General features: G+C 36.9%; 1 protein-coding gene across 1 annotated transcript; it reads right to left on the bottom strand.

The window, feature by feature from the left end:
* Positions 1-319: 319 nt before the first annotated feature.
* On the bottom strand, positions 320-3,028 carry LOC127083615 (uncharacterized). The gene is made up of 3 exons (XM_051023929.1): positions 2,853-3,028; positions 1,342-2,557; positions 320-712 (listed from the first exon to the last, which is right to left on the bottom strand). Exons 2-3 carry the CDS (start codon positions 2,531-2,533, stop codon positions 696-698), a joined length of 1,209 nt encoding a protein of 402 aa, XP_050879886.1. The 5' UTR covers positions 2,534-2,557; positions 2,853-3,028; the 3' UTR covers positions 320-695.
* Positions 3,029-21,489: the final 18,461 nt, after the last annotated feature.

The raw sequence follows: 21,489 nt of genomic DNA, 5'->3' as shown, positions 1-21,489 counted from the left end.
GAGAAATATAAAAACGCTTAAACAATTAACTTTCCTAAACATCTTACTGTTAAAAGCCAAGTCCTAGTTTTTGCTCCAAAGAAACTGCTTCCTGTTCTACCATTATTATGCATCAAGTGTTTGAAAAAAGAATCTAAACATTCAATTCAAACTCCCAACCTTTTCTATGTTAAACTTGAAATACTGATAAAGGTGTATGAGCATATAACCAAAATTGTTATCATTAACTTGCCCCATATAGGCATCATCACAGAAACACAATCCTAAGTAAAAATCAACCAAAAATTAAGATATCAAAAAAGAAACTAGAAGAAACAAATGCAGAATACAGTTTTGTCATAGTGAACAAAATTGCAACAGGAACAGTTACATGTGTAGTTCAGCCTGTCAGCTCGGTCTGCTTGGGTTCAAACCACTACCATATCATCACAATTTGTTTTTCTATTACACATGATTGAGCTCTCACATCACCACATATATAAATGGCAAGTTCACCTGCTCGGGTCCATTGAAGTACATGATAAACTTCCAAGCTAAACGAATTTAAGAACTACCTAGCTTACTCACCACAACACAAAAATTACTTTAAGCTCATAAATCAACATATTCTCACCCACCTAAATCGTAGATATTTTATCTTCATTTAATTTGCAGTCTTCAGACGTAGAATGACTAGTCGTACAATGAGTAAATGTTCAGATCAATTTATCCCCTGTAAATATAATACTAAATTGAATTAGCATGTTAAAGCATAAATAGAGGATACATAAGCAGAAGAAAAAAAGAGTTGAGGTTTAACAGAATATCATTGGATTGTAAGGTGAGAACCACTACTTGTGCCAGTGTCAGTAGAAGTTGTGTAAAATTAACTGTGCTAGGGCAAAGCACCTCATAGGCTCTTACAATTAAAGAATTTGATCAATACATTTACAGAGTAGATTCTTATTTGATAATGTGGAACTAAGGATATAAAGAGATTAAACCCTAAAACATGATACTTTATAGGTCAGGCCTCTAGATAACTTTATTTGGGTTTAAATAAAGGTTAGCACATGATAACTTTTCGATTATAGATAGATAACTACATCAAAAGCAAGGCCTCTAGATTATTTTTTTGTTTAGATAAAGGTTAGTAAAGTGGCAGTTACAAATAAGTGGTCAATTAATGTTCAAAAATTGAGAGTTTTCTGTTGTAATAACACAGAATGTGTGTGCGATAAGAGGATGCAGTTAGACATGAGTTTGGTCATTAATCATTATCATTATTCCATCTAAGAGTACATAATTAACAAAAACACTAACTATATCAAAAGCAATAATAAACCTTTGGAAGGGACTTACTTCCTCTTGTTACTTCGATCTTTAGTTTTTCGGTTACAGCAGTCACCATGTTACAAACTTTGGCTTCAGCTGTCAAACAACTAACCAGTCCTTCAATTGATCTCAACTCTTCATGAAACTGTGGATGTAACACCAGTGAAGAGAAATTCTCATCGAGCACAAAACCAAGGCATTGTATAACATCTTCAAGTTTAGGAATCCAATGGCAAACCTTCAAATCTAAAACCGATGAGGCTTTCGGTGATGGACCGGCTTGAGGAAATCTCTCATATTTCTTAAACCACTTTACTAAATAGTGAATCAAGTTCAACAACTCTTTGCCATTCAACTTACTGAATGCAGGGGATGATATTGCACTGTTGATGTTTGGTGATGAAATCAAGTAATGCAAACAAAGTTCAGGGGCAGAGAAACCATCGTATGCCATCATAAGTAAAATAGAAGCCTCCTTTGCAACAAGCGAATTCTTCCGCTTGAGGTTGCTGTCACTGGCTTTCTCAATGGCCAACAATGCTTGGTTCTCCCACTCCTTCTTTATAGATACCATAGAATCATAAGCATCTTTAGACGGAGAAAGAAAATACCTCAAAATGGAGAATATTTCTGATGTACCGAGATCAAAAGCATGCTTACAACACAAACAGATCAAACCAGACCTCTTTTTTTCCACCAACTTTGTAATCAGGTTTGAATAACACGAATTCACAATAACACCATTAACAATCAAAGCTTCAACCAATTCCCATATCTCCAAAGAAACACACCCATCCAAAACCAAACCAGCAACATCTTTACCAATGAAAGATCCAATTTTGCCAATCAAAATCTTGCAATGAGCACTACCAGAGGAATCACCAATCTCAATCAAAACCCCAACTTTCTCCCTAATGTTTTCCAGATAGGAAATCAAACTACCAATAAACTCATCTTTTTTCAAATTATTGGTGCTCTTAACCTTTGTTTTCAGCTCTTCCATAAATTTTTTGTTGATATCAGTGATTTCGCTATCAGTTTGTGAAATTTTCCATCCAATAAGGGGTTTAATAGGGTACGAAGAAGAATCATCTTCAAGTTCATACTTCAAATTAGACAAAATCTGGTCTGGATTGAGAACAACCGGATAATCCGAATGAAAATCAAGTGATTTAGAATTAACAGACGCATCCTTAATGATTTCCAGTAAAGTCGTCATGATTTAAATTGCAAACAACGATAACTGAAAAAAAAAAGCAAAATAATAAACTTCATACAAGTAACTAGGTTTTGTTGAACAAATTACATAATTAGCACTTCTAAAAAGACACAGTTACTGGAAAAATTAGACAAATTACTCAAAATTCATCCAATATTAATTATCAATAACAAGTGACAAGTATTAAGCATAAAATGGTAGGAATGAATGAAAACTCGCTGTAAAAGTTTAGTTCGATCAAAACGAATGAGTTTGAATTAAAAGAAGCAAAAAAAATGGTGTATATAAAAAATCGAAAAAGTCACTGCAACATGCTTACAATTCAGTTTCGCAAAGAAAGTGGTGGTTTGAAGCAAATGAGAGCCTGCCGGAGATTGGTGTCGCCGGCAAACTACAGCGCCGGAAGGTCTTGGAGAAAGGAGGGTTTAGTGAGACTGTTGTTTTAGGGTTTTAATTTTTTATCCTTTTCTTAGGAAAAAAAAGAATATTTTATGTTTCTTTGTATAAATAATGATGATATGGGTCAAAAAATGGATTGGGCTTAAAATTAGAATGATACAAGTACAAAGAAGGAGGATTTAAAAGTCACCCCCTCTTTTATATGTGGCAAAAGTGTCTTCGCTTAAAATTAGATTCAAATTTGCATAAAAATAAATTGGTTGGTATTTCAAAATTTCTGGTACAATCAAAATGTTTGATAGTGTATTCAAAATTTCCGATATGAACTAATATTAAATTTTTTAAATATTTCCGATACGTTTGAAATTATATTGGTATTTTTAAACAATGTGATGTTATATTGGAAATTTTAACCAATGTGAAATTTCTGGTAGTTTAATTTTATATGATTTCCAACCGTTAGGATTTTATTGATAATTTTGGACGGTTGTGATTGCACCAAATCTTTTCTGTGGTTCAGAATAAATTCAAAGTTGTATAATTATGGGTCATCTGTTATTGAGAAAAACATCTCAAAATACTTCTTCCTCAATTTTTTATTAAGGTAGAAGTGTACTTCAACGGAGCTGCACCTCATATAGAGTTCCGGCTTCCGGATGACACCATATCTCTCGCCGCCTTGACATCAGAGTTGAATGAATTATTGTCTGGTATTGATAACAGAAAGGTGAGAAAGATCGAGTTTCATGAAGATTGGGTTGGTATTGATGGAATGGTGAAATACAACCTTATTGAGCTGAAGACGGTGAAGATTTAACGGTTACGTGGAGATCATTTCGTCATAGGCTAATTAGGGGAGGCGATCGAGTTAGATGTGAAGATTTTAAGATATGTCATTGACATAATTAAGATGTTGAAACGTCCAGAATCATCTAGTAGTGTTTAGATTTTCTTATTTATTATTGTTTCTTAAGTTATGTAATTATCTGTCTAATTTACATAACTTATGTCAAATGTTAAGTTATGTTCATCATGCATAAATGGAAGTTCCAAAATATTATCTAATAAAAAGTGTTGTACAAATATCTGAGTAATGTTATACATAATATACAAATAATACATAAAAAAGTGTAATGTCTAAATTGCTCCCCTAGGGCTATGTGTACTGCCCGGATAATCGAGTGAAACCTCACCATATGGGCTTACCAAACCAATGAGGTTATCCATAATAACAACAATCATCTGCAGGTGTTAGTGGTCATCAACATCAGGTGGGGGTGGTGGCGGCAACACATCATCGGCAGGTACCCCAATATTGAAAGGCCTAACATCATTTGTATGTTGAACATGTGGGATGATGTGAGGGTGTGATAACATGAGGTACCACTCCAGGTAACCATACTCACACTACGAGTCATGTTGAACTGTGTTATCTATAATGGCATGAGCATAACTGATGATGTTACTCTAAAATCATCAGTCAATGCCTGCAGCTGGAACATTCGGAACCGTTCGTGGGATGTCCTGGACATTACCATATCATCGTAGACACCTCTTAGGAAAGTGTCTATCGACTAGGTCTCCCACCGCATATAACCAGAAAATAAAGAAGACTCGTCAAACCTACGGTGGATTATGTGATATATGTATGATGTTCATATGATATCATCTACAGTTAGCGCATCAAGCCTCCTCTTGTACTCCACAACACCAATTGAATGCACTAGTTGTAACATGTACACCCTAGCGGCAACCTCTTACATGTGTGCCTCCACAAGCTCGTGGTACCTTTTCCGAAGCTAAGACATCCAAAGGTGAGCTCCCTGTTAAAATCAAACTCCTCAAACATGATCTCCTCAATAACTCCCAAATCTCGTATAACTACCATACATGTAAGTTTTTGGCTAATAACAAGAGCGGTGAAGAATCTAGTGGCGACTAGGATATGGAAGAAGGAGGAGGCATCATCCAGAGTGATAATCATCTCCCTAAATGGAAGATGAAAGTAAGATATCTCCTTGTGTCATCGCTAAAAAACAGTCAGAAGTGAAGCGTCAAGCATGGTGAGTCAGTTGTGGATAAATGATAGAAGACCAAAATCGTGTACAATTCACCTTATATGCTCAGGCATCGGACTCTTAGGGAAGTTCTCCATCTTTAACCCGTGGAATGCCACCTTCAGCGGGAGAAGATTCTGTAACAAACAAAGTTAAAAAAAATTATCAGTTAACTTTCAACAAATCATGGAACAATAATAAATTAATTAAAGTTAAACATAAAATATATATATTTCTCCCTGCCATAATCGGTATGCCACATAGTCAACATACCCGATAAGCACTGATCGATCAATGGATCCTCCCATGAACTCTCCATCAGTGTGCACAAATGGCTCAGTCAAAGCAGAAGTTGTAACTTTTGTATCAGCAGTAGCATTAGGAACAGGATCTGTGGAAGCCACCTCATCAGTAACATGGGCATTTGTCTCGGACACCTCATCTGCCACCTCATCAACAACAGGTATCACACATGTCTCGACCGGTTAGTCATGAATAGCCTGACCCTACATCTTTTGAGCATGAAGAGCCTCAACATCATCTATGGGTTGCTCGTCTAATCTCACTGCTCGACGTTGGGTGATACGAGGTGCATGGAACTACACTTGCTCAACCAATCGTTTCCGATGTGAATCGGTTGGAACTACTCATTCAGCTCGTATCTAGGAAGATTGTGCCTCAGCAGCTCTAGCTTGGGTTGCCGCTCTATTTATGGTCTTGCCTGCAATGGTGTCGTCATTTCCTTTGAACTTCACTGCGAAATGAAAAATCGCAAAAAAAAAACAGATAACTACTACCAATTTCGAAATTTCCTGCATATCACCTGAAATTCCAAAATTTCTGGAAAAATTCCAACTTTTTTGAACTATCGAAAATTCTGAAATTCCAAATACAATGTTATAAAAAACTCTGGGAATTCTCAAATTTCTGATAAAAATGCATATAAAAATATCATAATTTTTTAAATTCTCAGTAAAAATTCTAAAGGATTGTTTCGAAATTTTTGAAATCTCCGATAAAAGCTTTACTTTTTTTCAAGATTTATGTTAAAAGTTTGAAATTTTCAATATCATTATGGAAGTTTTGTAATTTGCATAAATTCTGAATGAATTTTGAAAAATAATTAAAAAAATTGCAAGATTAATATATTAAATTCATTGAGTTTGTGGAGGTGTCAAACTTAAATGGGTACAGGTTAAATGCTCACGAAGAACCATTCAATTTCATTTGTTTCTATAATGTGTTTAAAAGTAATACTAAGTGAAAATATGTAATATTTACTTATTGAAAAATAAATTGACATTTTTACTTTCGGTGCTCCAAAATTTTAAAATATCAAGTGAGATTTTTTTAAAAGGAAAAATATTTATATATCTCAAACTTTTTGAATGGTGAAAGATTTCATACTGGATATTTTATAAATTCAAAATTACAAAATATATAAATCACATTTTAAAAATAAATAATTAGATATATTTTTTATTCTGATTATTTGAAAATATTAGAATATACAAAATATTTATTTTACTAGATATTTTTTACTTTCAAAATATTTAAAATTTATTTTCTAAAAGAAATTAATTTTTTTATACTATATATTTAAATTTAATTAAGTATTAATTTTAAGGATATATTTATTTAAATTGAATTAAATATAAATGTGTTCGCGCAAAGAACACTAATTTGAATAACTCTTTTGAAGTTGATTAGAAAGAGTCACAATGTGAGATTTCTCCCTTCAATTGAATCTCTATATTTGGTTTGAAGTAAGTTATTATTTATACTAAATTTTTAATTTGATTCGAGACAAGAGCCATAAATGCGATTAATTCTCATGAAAGGTCATAATAGTCATTTATTCAACTAATATTGCATTTATGAGACATGTCAGGACATGTTGACGTGATAAATGGCCATAAAAACATATCTTTGGATAGCTCGACCTTGGGTCGCCATATATGCTTGTTGTGGGATCAGGTTAAACTCACGCCCACAATTGGGCTTTAACCTTGCACTTACCTACCAATTTCGGGATGTACAGTGTCCCCTAAATAGGAGGCATGAAGGGGGCAAAATGCTTAAGAATAAATTTTTCGGGTTGTTCCAACTATGTTAGTCACCCAAATTCTCGATTAGGTTCCAGTCAATTTCGGGTGTACATAGTCCCCAAAGCATGAGGCTTGGAGAGGCGAAGTGCTTAAGAAAGAAAATGTCGGGTTGATCCAACTACGTTACTTCAATCTAACTATAGGTGTGTTCGTCGCGATTCTTTGATTTGTCATGTTACTACACAAAGTTCTCTATTGTTAACCTTCTTAGTATAAAGTTACACCCTATTCTCAGGAAATCATAGCCTTTGTGGTTAACGGGATATGTTCTCTAATCCTCTTTCCCTTCTCACCAAGAATAACTTAGGTACGAAGTCGACACACTAACTTTTTTAGAAAACGTCTTCGTACTTCTAAATCTTTTTGTGCTCGCAAATTTCAAAATTCCTTGTATTCAATGTTTTCTCTTTCCACTCTCCATCCAGGTACAATGTTCGCTTTCCTTCCCTTTTACTCTTCTCCTAGTCGATTTTAATGGTTCTGATTTGTGAGTGTGATGACATTAGAAAGGATATTCCTAAAAAAAGTAACTGACATACATGCATTGTAGCCATAATGCGTCGAAGTGTCTAGAAGCGTTATCGACAAAATAAATTAGGAATATATGGATAAAGAGGTCCATGGCATTGTATTTAATATCACTCTTATGAATATTGACACTGACTCGATGTCTTCTTCCTAAAGTCCGGTTGAGATTATCATAGAGCTTCCCACAACTCTTTTATTGATGAGGTTTTGAGTTACGACTCGATTTGCCTAAATGACCCTTGGGTGACAAACTTCTGAGATCAAATGGAGTTGTCTCATACCAGTGATGAGACTTATAATATTTTTTAGTCTTGTGTCTCGGGAGAGAAAGTTTGTAAATGGCGACCATCTGGAGTACCCGACGAGTACTTCTACTTTTATCCCAATGTTATCCAAGTTTTTGGTGTGGGTATCCCATTCACTATCCAATATGAAGTTTTGAGAACCTTAAATGTCATTCTTTCCCAACTTCATCCTAATAGTTTGACTTTTGACTGGGCATTTGAGGTGATATGTTTGGGCCTCAATATCACGTCGACCATTGGAATCTTTTTTTTATGAGTCTAGAGGGATATATAAATAAGGTTGGGTTTCAGTGAACACCATGCATGGGCAGACCATCCTTTCCTCACAAATGTCGAGTTATAAAGGCTGGAAAGATAAATTCCTTTGGGTAAGGGGCAATGTTTTGTGTCAATAGGTTATATATGAGGAAAATGTGATAAATTGATTCCTTATTTATTAAACTAGTGATCCCACTTTGATCATGGGATATGATCCAGATAAATTATGTGCCACCGAAAGAAAGGTGGTTCTGGTTTTGGAATAATTCAAAATTATGTTGGTGTACGACTTACTCAAGTATGAAGGCGAGCTAGAGAAATTGGTCAATTTTCTCAGTATAGTGACTTCCTTGTGCCTTTTCCTCTAACTTTAGCTATATTTGGCTCCTTATTTCCTTTCCATTTTATTTGTGCAGATAAAATGAGTCAAGCTAAATCCCATCGTAGATATATCAAACTTGTTCCTCTTAGTGACCCAGTTAGGGTTTATACCTGAATTCTCAAAAGGAGAAAAATGCAGCAGGTGCCATGGTAAAGGTTGTACCTGTTACTAACCAAATCGTCTCCAAGATCTCTTAATTACCCCATGCAAAGTAAAACAAGGGAGAGGTAGACAAATATGGTAATGGTGACTAGAATCCAGACCATATTAATTTGGAGCGTAATGGACTGTTGGGATAAAAGGGAGGGAGAACAAGTGGCCCCCTCCCAAAGGTGGTGAGGAGTTTAAGTTTTCGGATCAGAGCTTTGATGGTCTAAGATACTTATATGATCATATTCGTGCTACTAAAGACATTGAGAGGGCCAAGAATCTGGGTGGTTAAAAACTTCTTCATCATTATAGCACCTCCCATATGAGGGTTGAGTTCTAGGGCAGACCATTTTCAAGGCGGTGGCTCATCTGACTAGAAAGAGGCTTGAGCTTTCTAGGGTGAAGAAGGCTCAAGTCACAGATCAAGCTCTTCTCACTTCTGAAGGTGAGAAAAACAAGAAAGGGGGGTTTGAATTGTTTTTTTTGGAAAATAAGCGTTATTTCAGGATAAAACCACGCAAGGAATTTATACTGGTTCGCTTATAACACAAAGTTACTCCAGTCCACCCGGCCAAGGTGATTTCGCCTTCAATAAGGACTTAATCCACTAATTTTGAAAGATTATTACAACCAACGTCTAAGAGAAGGATCTCTTAGTCCTCTCAAGTATACAGACTGCGCAGAGTCACTTGAGGAAATAAAGTAATAGATAAAAAAGACTTTGTAATCTAGAGTGCTTCTAGGATAAAGCAAATATTACAACAGTAAGAACAAAAGAATGTTTCACGTTCTAAGCAAAAACTTCGTGAAAGATTGAGAGAGAGAGAGAGAGAGAAGAAGGAGTTTATGCGTGTTGGTGTGTCTCTCAATGTTGTTTGTTGTCCTTTATATAGAGATGAAAGGACCGTTGAACTTGATGGCAGATATTTAATCTTGAATAGGAATTAATGCCATAACTTCTGTTGTTTCTTGCTAAAACAACTTTGTCTCCCTGAATAACTTCTTTCCAATAATAGTTCCTTTCCATTTAAATTCGAAGTTGACGTTACTCTTTCTGATTTAGGAAATCCATAATCAAGGTCTATGTGACTCTGTTAATCTGAGATCTTGTTATGTGGATTCGGAGCTTCTGATGTTTTGATCTCTTAGGGTTCTGATGATGTCTTCAGATGTCGCTGAGAGCTTCTGGAATTTAGATATACCTTTGTTCAGAGTCAGAACTTCTAGAGTGTACTCCTTGTTCAGATGCCTCTGATGTTTTTGTTGTTTTGCTTAGAGTTAGAACATCTTGAGCGCGTTACTACTTCAAATGCTTCTGATAATTTGTATCTGATATGATTCTGTATCTGATGACGCAATCAGATTCCTTTCTTTTTGTTTAGATTCCTGCACACTTAGAAACTTTTTGTTAGAGTGCCATTTGGTTTCGTCCTTTGTTATCATCAAAATCTTGGAATCTGTTGTAGAACAATTTTTGTTCTTACAATCTCCCCCTTTTTGATGATGACAAAACAAACTCAATTAGCAAATGAAACAAAAAATATATCAGATCAGATAGAAGTGAGCTCCCCCTGAGATAGGCTAGGGAGTTCAGAAGTTCTTACCAGAGCTTCCAAGCAATGAAGTTTCTTGATACCTTCTGCAATTTCTTAAGTCCAGTGTTAGAAGAATTTATTTTTAAGGAATAGTATGTTTGTAGAGTGTTTAAGGTATTATGCAATTTTTCATCAGAGCTATATTTGATTTCTCCCCCTTTTTGTCAGAATCAAAAAGTCTTAAACAAAGTAAGCAACAAAACATTGTATATATTCAGATAACAGACATCAGAGATAAGGGCAAGAAAAACAAACATCAGAAACAAAAATAAGCAAGGCAACAAGCAAAAGATCCTAAGTGCCTAAGGGTTGGGAGGAGGAGGCATTCTCTGAAGCAGTTGAGTCAGCAGGTTCTGGATATTGTCGTTGACGGTGTCCTGTTTGTCCATTCTGGCTTTGAGTTCCTTCTGGTCTTTCTGAAGTTCTTCAAGCGTCTTGAGGACCATAGGAATGACAGTAGAGGACTCCCCCTGAGTCAGAGCACTCTGTTCTTCAGCAGCTCTAGCTTCAGCTTCTGCAGCTGCCTTTGCTTCAGCTTCAGCAGCAGCAGCAGCAGCGTCAGCTAGAGCTTTGGCCTCAGCTTCCTTGGCCCTTTGGATTTCTGCTTGTCTGGCTCTTTCTTCTTCTTGCCTTCTGGCTTTTTCTTCAGCTTCTCTGGCCAGACGATCCTGTAGTCTTGCCTCAGCATCTCTGATGAAGTCGTTTCTGACTTGCTCAGAGATGTGCTTCAGCTTGAAGGCCTCAGAAGTCATCCAGCCAATGACTCTGTTCCAGTGTGTCCTTACAGAGTCAGGATCATCACTGATGCCAGAGTTTATGGTCAGAGACTTGACCTTTTGTACTGAAGCCCCTACGAACAGCATAATGGCTTCCTCTAGGGTAGGCAAGGAATGTTCAAGTTCATATGTTTGAGGTGGAGAGGTTGGAGGGCTTAGGTTTAGTGTTTGAGGTTCAGGTTCAGCGGAAGGGTTTGGAGGGATAGTGTCAGATGTATGAAGGTCAGAGGGTTGAGCTTCAGAAGGAGTGATGGTTGGTTGTTATGTGGGTGGTGAAGTTACTTCAGGTGGAGGTTGTGTTGGTTGTTGAGAGGCAAAGTTTTGAGCCTGAAGTTGGGCTAGGGTTGGAGAGGTTGGGTCAGAGTGTTCTGTATCTGAGGAAATGATAAAATATGGAGGTGATTCTGGGGCTGTGGATGAGGAAGTGGTGTGATTTAATTGTTCGGCTTCGGATAGTGGTAAAGAGGTATTGGCAAGATTGAATTTTAGTAGAGGTTGAGAGGTTCTGGTTGTAGAAGGAGGGGTTTCAGATGTGGTGTAGATGGGGGTTGGTAGAGGAGTAGAAGAAGCCAATGGTTGTACATAGGGAATAACAGAGGCAGACTTACCAGAAGATTCTTGCAGAGGCGCTGAAGGTCTTGATTCAGAAGGTTCTCCTAGCCTTGCTTTCTTCGCTCTTGAAGACTTCTCAGATGGACCTCTTTTGAACTTCACGAATTCTGGTTCTGAATCTAGCAGATCGTCTAATATGAAGTCTGAGATGTCCACTCCTTCATCCTTCAGATGTTGGAGATAGTAGAGGATTGCCTCTTTGGGTTCATTCTTGTAGAACCTTGCGAGACCATTAGGCATATCCCTCTGATCTTTTAAAGCTTCCCAAGAGGTGTCCAGAGTTGGTTTGACTTGAATCTTCTTCAGAATTCCCATGCTCTTCAGATTTCTGGAGTTCAGAGGCCTTCCAGTATCTATTGCCAAATCTTCCATGAGTTTGTTTTTCTCCAGATGATCTACGAGCCCATTTTCTATCAGAACATCAGAGAGAAGTCTTCCCAGAGGGATGTAGGTTCTGGGTTTCATGTTGTTCCTGGTCTCCCGTACGGAGTCTCTGAGATATTTGAAGAGGAGGGTTGGGAGGCAAAGCTTCAGACCCTTATGAATACAGTACAGAATACACTTTTAATATGTATTGATGTAATCTGATGAGTTGGATGCTGGGCGATGATGAATGGTTCCCAGAATGATTTTTATCCATACCCGGAGGTTCTGATGAAGTTCTTTGTTCTTTGAGGGATTGCCTTCTGTGTTGAGTTTGAAAATGGTGGGGTTGATTTCATGAGCAATGTACTTTGACCTAGGATTGATGTTATAAATCCTTCTTCCTCCAGCTTTCTCCATGTTGAGCAATGAGGCTATTGACTTTTCAGTAATCACGATTTTTACCCCCAAGACATAGGAGACGATGAAATGGTCGTCAGCGTCAGCAAACCTCCAGAATTCCTTGATGAGGTTTGGGTAAACAGGGTCATAGAGCCGTTGAAAGTAGTTTTCCCAACCTTGTTGACGGAGTTCTTCAGTTAGGTCTACTCCATTCCTTTTCATGTTGTTGAAATCCACAAGAGATTCACACAAAACTTCTAGTTTTTCAAAAGGAGTTGCAAGATTGATGTGAGCCTCACGGTCAAGAATATGAGGCTCCTTGTAAACTGGTGTTATGGTTACGCCTGTAACTGTTGGAATATGAGTGCTTGTGCTTTGAGCTGCGTTGTTGGAGTCCATTTGTTGAGAGTAGTTGAATACTGATTATTGTTGAGAATCCATTGATGATGAAGAACAAGATGAAGATGAACTGCTTGCAGAAATGCTTGAGAGAGCTGGTTTGAGAAAGTGAGTGAGAGTGAAGTGTGTGCACAATGTGAGAGAAGTGTTTATATACTAAAAACGAACTGCATGCAAAACGACACAACAATCAGAGTTTAGCACAAAAACCAAGTTAGCACGCTTAGAGGGAGAAATGATTAAGGCTCATTAATGAATGTCTAATCCCAACAGTATGCACACTGCTCGAGGAGATCTCAAATGTCTGTCCTTTGAATTTCTTCTGGACAGCTGTCTAGAAGTTCCAAGGTTAGACGCAATTCACTCCACGTGTTGATGTATCTGATCTTCAGGAATGCCAAAGGATTGGTTCCTAGAGATTTCTAACTCAGATATCTTCTTAACTTGGTAGGAGTATCAGAGTCAGAGGCAGAAGCTCATTTGTTTTTGTCAGAGTCTCATTTTACATTTTCAGAGGCACAATTTATTCAGAGCAATTTTGAATGTTCAGATTTTCTAAGATAAAAAGAAATCTATCTTCATCTAAAGGCTTAGTAAAGATATCTGCCCATTGATGATCTGTATCAATGAACTTCAATGTTATTATCCCTTTCTGAACATAGTCTCTGATAAAATGATATTTTATTTCAACGTGCTTAGCTCTGGAGTGTAAGATGGGATTCTTACTTAAACAAATGGCAGCAGTATTATCACAAAAGATAGGAATGTTACTCTTGAAGATTTGCAGATCTTCTAACTGATTCTTTATCCAGAGCATCTGAGTTGTGCACAGTGATGCTGAGATGTATTCTGCCTCTATAGTTGATAGAGCGATAGTTGACTGTCTTTTGCTGGCCCAGGATATTAGATTATTTCCTAGGAGCTGACAATTTCCAGATGTGCTTTTTCGTTCCAATCTATCTCCTGCATAATCTGCATCACAGTAACCCGAAAGTCTATACTCTGATGTTTTCTCATACATCGGGCCCAGGTTAGGAGTTCCTTTCAGATATTTGAAAATTCTCTTAACTGCTGTTAAGTGAGTTTCTCTAGGATCTGATTGGAATCTGGCACATAGACAGACACTAAAGAGAATATCAGGTCGAGTAGCAGTCAGATAGAGAAGGGAGCCTATCATACCACGATAGAGCTTCTGACAAACCTTTTTACTGACTTCTTCCTTTTCAAGAATGCATGTTGGATGCATGGGAGTCTTTGCAGAGTTACATTCAGCCATGTCAAATTTCTTCAGAACATCTTTTATGTATTTTCTTTGATGAACGTACGTGACTTCTGAAGTTTGGTTAATTTGAATTCCTAGAAAGAACTTTAGTTCTTGCATTAAGCTCATTTCAAATTCTGCCTGCATTAACTCAGAGAATTCTTGACAAACAGAGGCGTTAGCAGAACCAAAAATAATATCATCAACATATATCTGACATATCATGAGATCATTGTTAAGGTTCTTACAGAAGAGTGTGGAGTCAACTTTCCCTCTTATAAAATTGTGTTCCAGAAGAAAGTTACTTAAACGTTCATACCAAGCTCTGGGAGCTTGTTTAAGTCCATATAAAGATTTTTTAAGTTTAAAAACATGTTCTGGAAACTTTGGATTTTCAAAACCTGGAGGTTGGTTGACATACACTTCTTCTGATATATAACCATTAAGGAATGCGCTCTTGACATCCATTTGATATAATTTAATAGAATGGTTAATAGCAAAAGATACAAGAAGACGAATAGATTCTAACCTTGCGACTGGAGCAAAGGTTTCATTGTAGTCAATACCTTCTTGTTGACTGTAACCTTGAGCTACCAGTCGAGCTTTGTTTCTGACGACTTCTCCTTTCTCATTCAACTTGTTTCTGAATACCCATCTGGTTCCAATAACGTGAGTGCTTCTGGGCTTGGGAATAAGATCCTAGACATCATTCTTTGTGAATTGATCTAACTCTTCTTGCATAGCTGAAACCCAGTCGTTATCTTGAAGTGCTTCATCACAGGACGTAGGCTCGATCAGAGACACTAGTCCCAGAGGCGTTTCTTCAGAGGTCCTGAAGGTAGATCTGGTTCTGACAGGTTCGTCTTTGTTGCCCAGAATCAAATCTTCAGATACGTTGATGCGACTTTTAGCTTTCTTTGGTATTACTGGGGAATGAATTTCCTCAGAGTTCTGAGTGGCAGTTGCTTCTGGAACTTTATCAGATCCTGCAAGAGTGATTTCTAAATCTGCAAAATTTTCAACTAGTTTTGACTTTTCAGGGTCAAGCTTATCGTCAAATCTGACATGAATTGATACTTCCACAATTTTGGTTTCTGTATTGTATACTCTGTAGCCTTTAGAGCGTTCTGAGTATCCTAACATAATACCTTTCTGTGCTTTGGAATCAAACTTGTTCAGATGATCTTTAGTGTTTAAAATAAAGCAAGAACATCCAAATGGATGGAAATATGAAATGTTTGGTTTCCTTCCTTTACACAGTTCATAGGGAGTCTTTTCCAGAATAGGTCTTATGGAGATTCTATTCTGAATATAACACGTTGTATTTACAGCTTCGGCCCAAAAGTGCTTAGCCACATTCGTTTCATTGATCATGGTTCTGGCCATCTCTTGGAGTGTCCTATTCTTCCTCTCTATAACTCCATTTTATTGTGGAGTTCTAGGGCAGGAGAAATCATGGGATATTCCATTAGAGTCAAATAATTCCTCAAAATCTTTGTTTTCAAATTCCCCACCATGATCACTTCTGACTCTAATAATTTTAGAGTCAAATTCTTTTTGCACTTTGGAGAAGAAACTAGTGAATACAGAGTGTGACTCACTCTTGTGCTTTAGGAATTTCACCCATGTCCAGCGACTGAAATCATCAACAATGACTAGTCCATACTTCTTTCCATTGACTGATGTTATTTTCACAGGACCAAATAAATCAATGTGAAGAAGTTCCAGAGGCTTAGAGGTGGTAACAATAGTTTTCTTTTTGAAGGAAGTTTTTGAAAATTTTCCTTTCTGACATGCTTCACATAGGGCATCTGAAGAAAACTTCAGTTTAGGTAGGCCTTTGACTAACTCGAGTTTATTTAGCTGAGATAGTTTTCTCATGCTAATGTGGCCCAAACGTCTATGCCATACCCATTGCTCTTCGTGAACAGACATCAGGCATTTCACATCAGATATAGAGGGAAGAGTACCATTACCAATAGTTCCGGAGCCTCTGATCCTTCCTTTCTGATCTCCTCCGAAGCCTACAAATCCAGCGTCTTTAAGTTCTAGGCTTTGGAACATAGACTTTCTTCCCGTCATGTGTCACGAGCATCCAGAGTCCAGGTACCATGACTGGTGTTTGAACTTTGCTGCATAGGATATCTGCAACATAAACAATCTTATCTTTTGGTACCCAGAGTCTCTTGGGTCCTTTCTGATTAGTTTTCCCAGAGTTTCTTATAACTTTGGGTTTTCTAGCATTTTCAAATTTTTGTTCTTGTGTGTGTGTGTAGTGATATGAAAATGGAGATTTGAGTTGGTCACTAGTAGAAGTTTTATCTTCCTTAGGATCATACCCAATTCCCTTTTTATTGTTTTGACTGACTCCATAAATCATGGATGCCATAACACTCCTTCCTATCCCATTTTTCAGAAATTCTTGAAAAGCTTCTTCGTATTTATAAATTATCGTATTTGAAGTCTGTGGAGCTTGAGATAACGCTTCTTCCAGTTCTAAACGATTTTTATTTGCTGCATCTCTTTGTAATGTTAAAGATCTGATTTCATCTTCTCGTTTTAGAATTGTCATCTCAAGTTTGCCACATTCTTCAAATTTTTCTTCAAGACAGCCTTTTATTGCTTTAAACTTTAGTTTTAATTTCTGATATGAGTTAAGAGTTTCTGACAAGCATGATTCTAGATCAGATCGAGAGAGTTCAGAAAATACCTCTTCAGATTCTTCATCTGAACTGTTCCTGGATGTGGTAGCCATGAATGCCACATTGGCCTGTTCATCAGAGTCAGATTCTGATGAGTCAGATTCGCTATCATCCCAGGTAGCCATTAATCCTTTCTTTGTCCTGAAGGTATTTTTCTTGAAACTTTCTTTTCTGGAACTATATTTCTTTAGCTTGGGGCATTCATTCTTGTAGTGACCTGTTTCTTTACATTCATAACAAGTAATATCTTTGTTAGTTTTACCTTTTGAGGTTGATTCTGATCGATCCCCTCGGGGTTTTGGTCTTCTGAAGTTGTTGTTCCTCTTTTTCCAGAGTTGTTTAACTCTTCTGGTCAGGAGGGACAATTCTTCTTCCTCGTCAGAATCTTCTTGTTCAGAGTCATCTGTATCTTCTGTCTCGGCCTGGAATGCTTTGGTTCTGTCAGATTTGCGTCTTTCAGATCTGGACTTTAATGCTACAGACTTGTTCTTCTTCTGAGGTTCGTCTTCCTCTAGTTCTATCTCATGGCTTCTGAGAGAACTGACAAGCTCTTCAAGACTGATATTGTTCAGATCCTTAGACAGCTTCAGAGCAGTGACCATGGGTCTCCACTTCTTTGGCAAGCTTCTGACTATCTTTTTGACGTGGTCTGCAGTTGTGTACCCTTTGTCTAGAACTTTGAGACCTGCAATAAGAGTTTGGAATCTGGAGAACATTACCTCTATGGCTTCGTCATCCTCCATTTTGAAGGCTTCATATTTCTGGATAAGTGCCAGAGCCTTTGTCTCTTTGACATGGGAGTTTCCTTCATGAGTCATCCTTAGAGAGTCAAGTATGTCTTTGGTTGTTTCTCTGTTGGTGATCTTTTCATACTCGTTGTAAGATATAGCATTGAGAAGTATGGTTCTGGCCTTGTGATGATTTTTGAAAACTCACTTCTGATCATCTGACATCATACTTCTGGGAACTTCAACTCCATCCTCTATGACAGGAGGTTTGTATCCATCTGTGACAATGTCCCAGAGATCAACATCATAGCCTAGAAAGAAGCTCTCAATCCTATCTTTCCAGTAGTCGAATTTTTCTCCATCAAAGACAGGAGGCTTAGCATTGTAACTGTCTCTTTCATTTGTGTGGGCCATGGTTTTTCTCGTTCTGGATCTCTCTACACTGTTAAGTGTTTGATTAGAAAATCAATAACAGAGCCGAAGCTCTGATACCAATTGAAGGTGAGAAAAACAAGAAAGGGGGGTTTGAATTGTTTTTTTGGAAAATAAGCGTTATTTCAGGATAAAACCACACAAGGAATTTATACTGGTTCGCTTATAACACAAAGCTACTCCAGTCCACCCGGCCAAGGTGATTTCGCTTTCAATAAGGACTTAATCCACTAGTTTTGAAAGATTATTACAACCAACGTCTAAGAGAAGGATCTCTTAGTCCTCTCAAGTATACAGACTGCGCAGAGTCACTTGAGGAAATAAAGTAATAGATAAAAAAGACTTTGTAATCTAGAGTGCTTCTAGGATAAAGCAAATATTACAACAATAAGAACAAAAGAATGTTTCACGTTCTAAGCAAAAGCTTCGTGAAAGATTGAGAGAGAGAGAGAAGAAGGAGTTTATGCGTGTTGGTGTGTCTCTCAATGTTGTTTGTTGTCCTTTATATAGAGATGAAAGGACCGTTGAACTTGATGGCAGATATTTAATCTTGAATAGGAATTAATGCCATAACTTCTGTTGTTTCTTGCCAAAACAACTTTGTCTCCCTGAATAACTTCTTTCCAATAATAGTTCCTTTCCATTTAAATTCGAAGTTGACGTTACTCTTTCTGATTTAGGAAATCCATAATCAAGGTCTATGTGACTCTGTTAATCTGAGATCTTGTTATGTGGATTCAGAGCTTCTGATGTTTTGATCTCTTAGGGTTCTGATGATGTCTTCAGATGTCGCTGAGAGCTTCTGGAATTTAGATATACCTTTGTTCAGAGTCAGAACTTCTAGAGTGTACTCCTTGTTCAGATGCCTCTGATGTTTTTGCTGTTTTGCTCAGAGTTAGAACATCTTGAGCGCGTTACTACTTCAGATGCTTCTGATAATTTGTATCTGATATGATTCTGTATCTGATGACGCAATCAGATTCCTTTCTTTTTGTTTAGATTCCTGCACACTTAGAAACTTTTTGTTAGAGTGCCATTTGGTTTCGTCCTTTGTTATCATCAAAATCTTGGAATCTGTTGTAGAACAATTTTTGTTCTTACAACTTCTTCCAACGAAAGGATTCTTGGGGTCGAAAAATATCTGAAAATGACTCAGGATGAGCTTGAATCTCTTCCAATGACTAAAGAATCCATGGAGGCCTATTGCAAGTGTTTCTTGAAAACATGTTACATGCAAGTATACATGTTTGTTATACGTATGAAGTGATAAAAAGTAAGGACATCGTAACCACAAGGAGTGTAAGTAACTTACATTGATTTTATAAGAAACTATCTATAGATATTAAGCATGAGCAAGAGTAAAAATAGTAATAAAATGTCATAAGTTTAGTGTTTCTCAAACCAGTAAGTTAATATTGCAGAGAGAGTATGGTGAATATATAAAGAGAATGTATGTTGAGTCGTGATCCATTAATATGTATGAAGTAATTATTTGTATATGATGTGAAGTGTCGTGCCAGAAAGGTCTGTGAGTGATCTAGGGGTGTATTTCTACGACATTAAAAGCATGCATATAGGGGCAAGGGAGCAAATCTCTAAGTCTCACTTATAACCCTAGGACAAGTCTGTTTGTCTCATGAAATTCCTTTATAGTTGTAGTTTCTTATATCTAAGCAAACCAAGTGGGTGAATATATTTATCATACTCTTGCAACTACTTTTATTATGAAGTCTACTTGTTCAAATCTCACTTACAACCCTAGGACACGTCTTTTATCTTTTTCTAAGTTGATCAATCAAAGAAATAAATTTAAACACCACATGATAAAACAAGGAACTAAACAACACACCATTTTAATATAAAAACAACTTTATATTAAATTTGCATTGCTCAACAAATAAAAGGTTTAGCTCATGATGAGCTAAGTAGAACTTACAAAGTTGGTTCTGAAAGGAAAAATTCTTAAACAAGAGATGAAAAAGAATTAGAAACCTAAAAGTAACGTGAAACTTCCTTGTGGTGGATAACCAGCAAGTGATGACTTCAGTCGCTCCAGGCTTCAGCAGTCGGCACTAGAAATGGTGATAAGAAGAAAATATCTTTTCTATCCACTCTTTCTTACGATAATATTCATAGTGATTTTCTTGAAGGTGTTAATTCTCTCCAGTCTCCTCCCAAAAGTCTATTTATATCCTTCAGCTAGGGTTTCTTATTTTTCTCGTCTTGGATCATGGGCCTTTTGTAGGACCACATCAAGTCCAAATATCAAATCAGAATATTCCATTCCTTCCTTCAAATTTGTCTACAAGAAATCAGGTACAAAGACAGTAGTGAAGGACAAAGTGTAGCGTGCCAGTCTGTTATGTCAGGTGCGTAGGCATCGCTGCCCTATCTGTATGGTGCGCTCTTTTGACGATGTATTATTATACCATTCTTTTATCTTATAGCTCCATGAATCTTATCCACTTAGCTCAAGGGAGCGCTATCAACACACATACATAAATATTCCTTCCTAATGTAGCTCTTTATCCACGTATGCCCTAGGGATTCAGCTGCTTATTCATTTCATTCCTTAAGTTAATTCATTTTTGTTCCATCTTGAACTCTTAAGTCCTTTCCTTAATTGTCTTGCCTTAGCTTATCAAAACACTACTTAAAAATAAGCAACAAATACATCAAAACTATAAGAGAGATCACCTATTGTGCTTTAAGCTAAATACTATAGAAACATCTATAATGCATTAAAACATAAATAAAATGATAAATATACTAGAACTAAACAAGATATTAGGTTGTATAATAACTCACAAAATATGGGTTATCGCACCCCCAAACTTGAATCATTCTTTTCCCTTATGTGATGTGACAGGTGACGACACAGAAACAAAACCATCCAATAACCACCCTCAATATCAGTCTCAATTCATAACTAACTCAGAACTCAACTCAGAGGAATGTTTTTAAAATTTGGCACAACTCGGCCCTAGTACTGATCTAGGGTGCGTGTGTATGTATGTGTGTGTGTTGTGTGTTATATTGATGTCATCAGTCACACACTACTCTTCAGCCAAGATAGCTAGCCTACATTCAACTTTAGTTGCCTCATCCTATGGTCCAAGAAGTTATCTTTCAATTTTAGAATGGGGGTTTAACTGCTTTTAATTTTGCCCCATCCTATGGCTATGCAAGAAGAATGAATCAATTTACCAGAAATGACGTTTGGGATCTTGTTCAGAAACGAAAAGGCTTCCATGTCATTGTTACCATATGGGTCTTCAAAAATATGCTCAATGAGAAGGGTGAGGTTGTTTGAAACAAGGCTCGATTGGTAGCACAAGGTTATATTCAGCAAGAAGGTATAGACTATACAAAAACTTTCTCTCCATTTACCAGGTTAGAGTCTATTTGTCTTTTAATTTTGTTTGCAGTCAATCATAACATTATCCTTTATTAAATGGATGTTAATAGTGCATTCTTAAATGAATATATCTCTGAAGAA

The sequence above is a fragment of the Lathyrus oleraceus genome, chromosome 5 (genome assembly GCF_024323335.1).
Source record: "Lathyrus oleraceus cultivar Zhongwan6 chromosome 5, CAAS_Psat_ZW6_1.0, whole genome shotgun sequence".
NCBI lineage: Eukaryota > Viridiplantae > Streptophyta > Magnoliopsida > Fabales > Fabaceae > Lathyrus > Lathyrus oleraceus.
Note: the sequence above shows the minus strand (reverse complement) of the source record. Positions and strands in the feature narration are given on the sequence as shown.

Coding starts and splice junctions, on each gene's coding strand:
- LOC127083615 (XM_051023929.1), bottom strand. CDS start 2,533: ATGACGACTTTACTGGAAATCATTAAGGATGCGTCTGTTAATTCTAAA.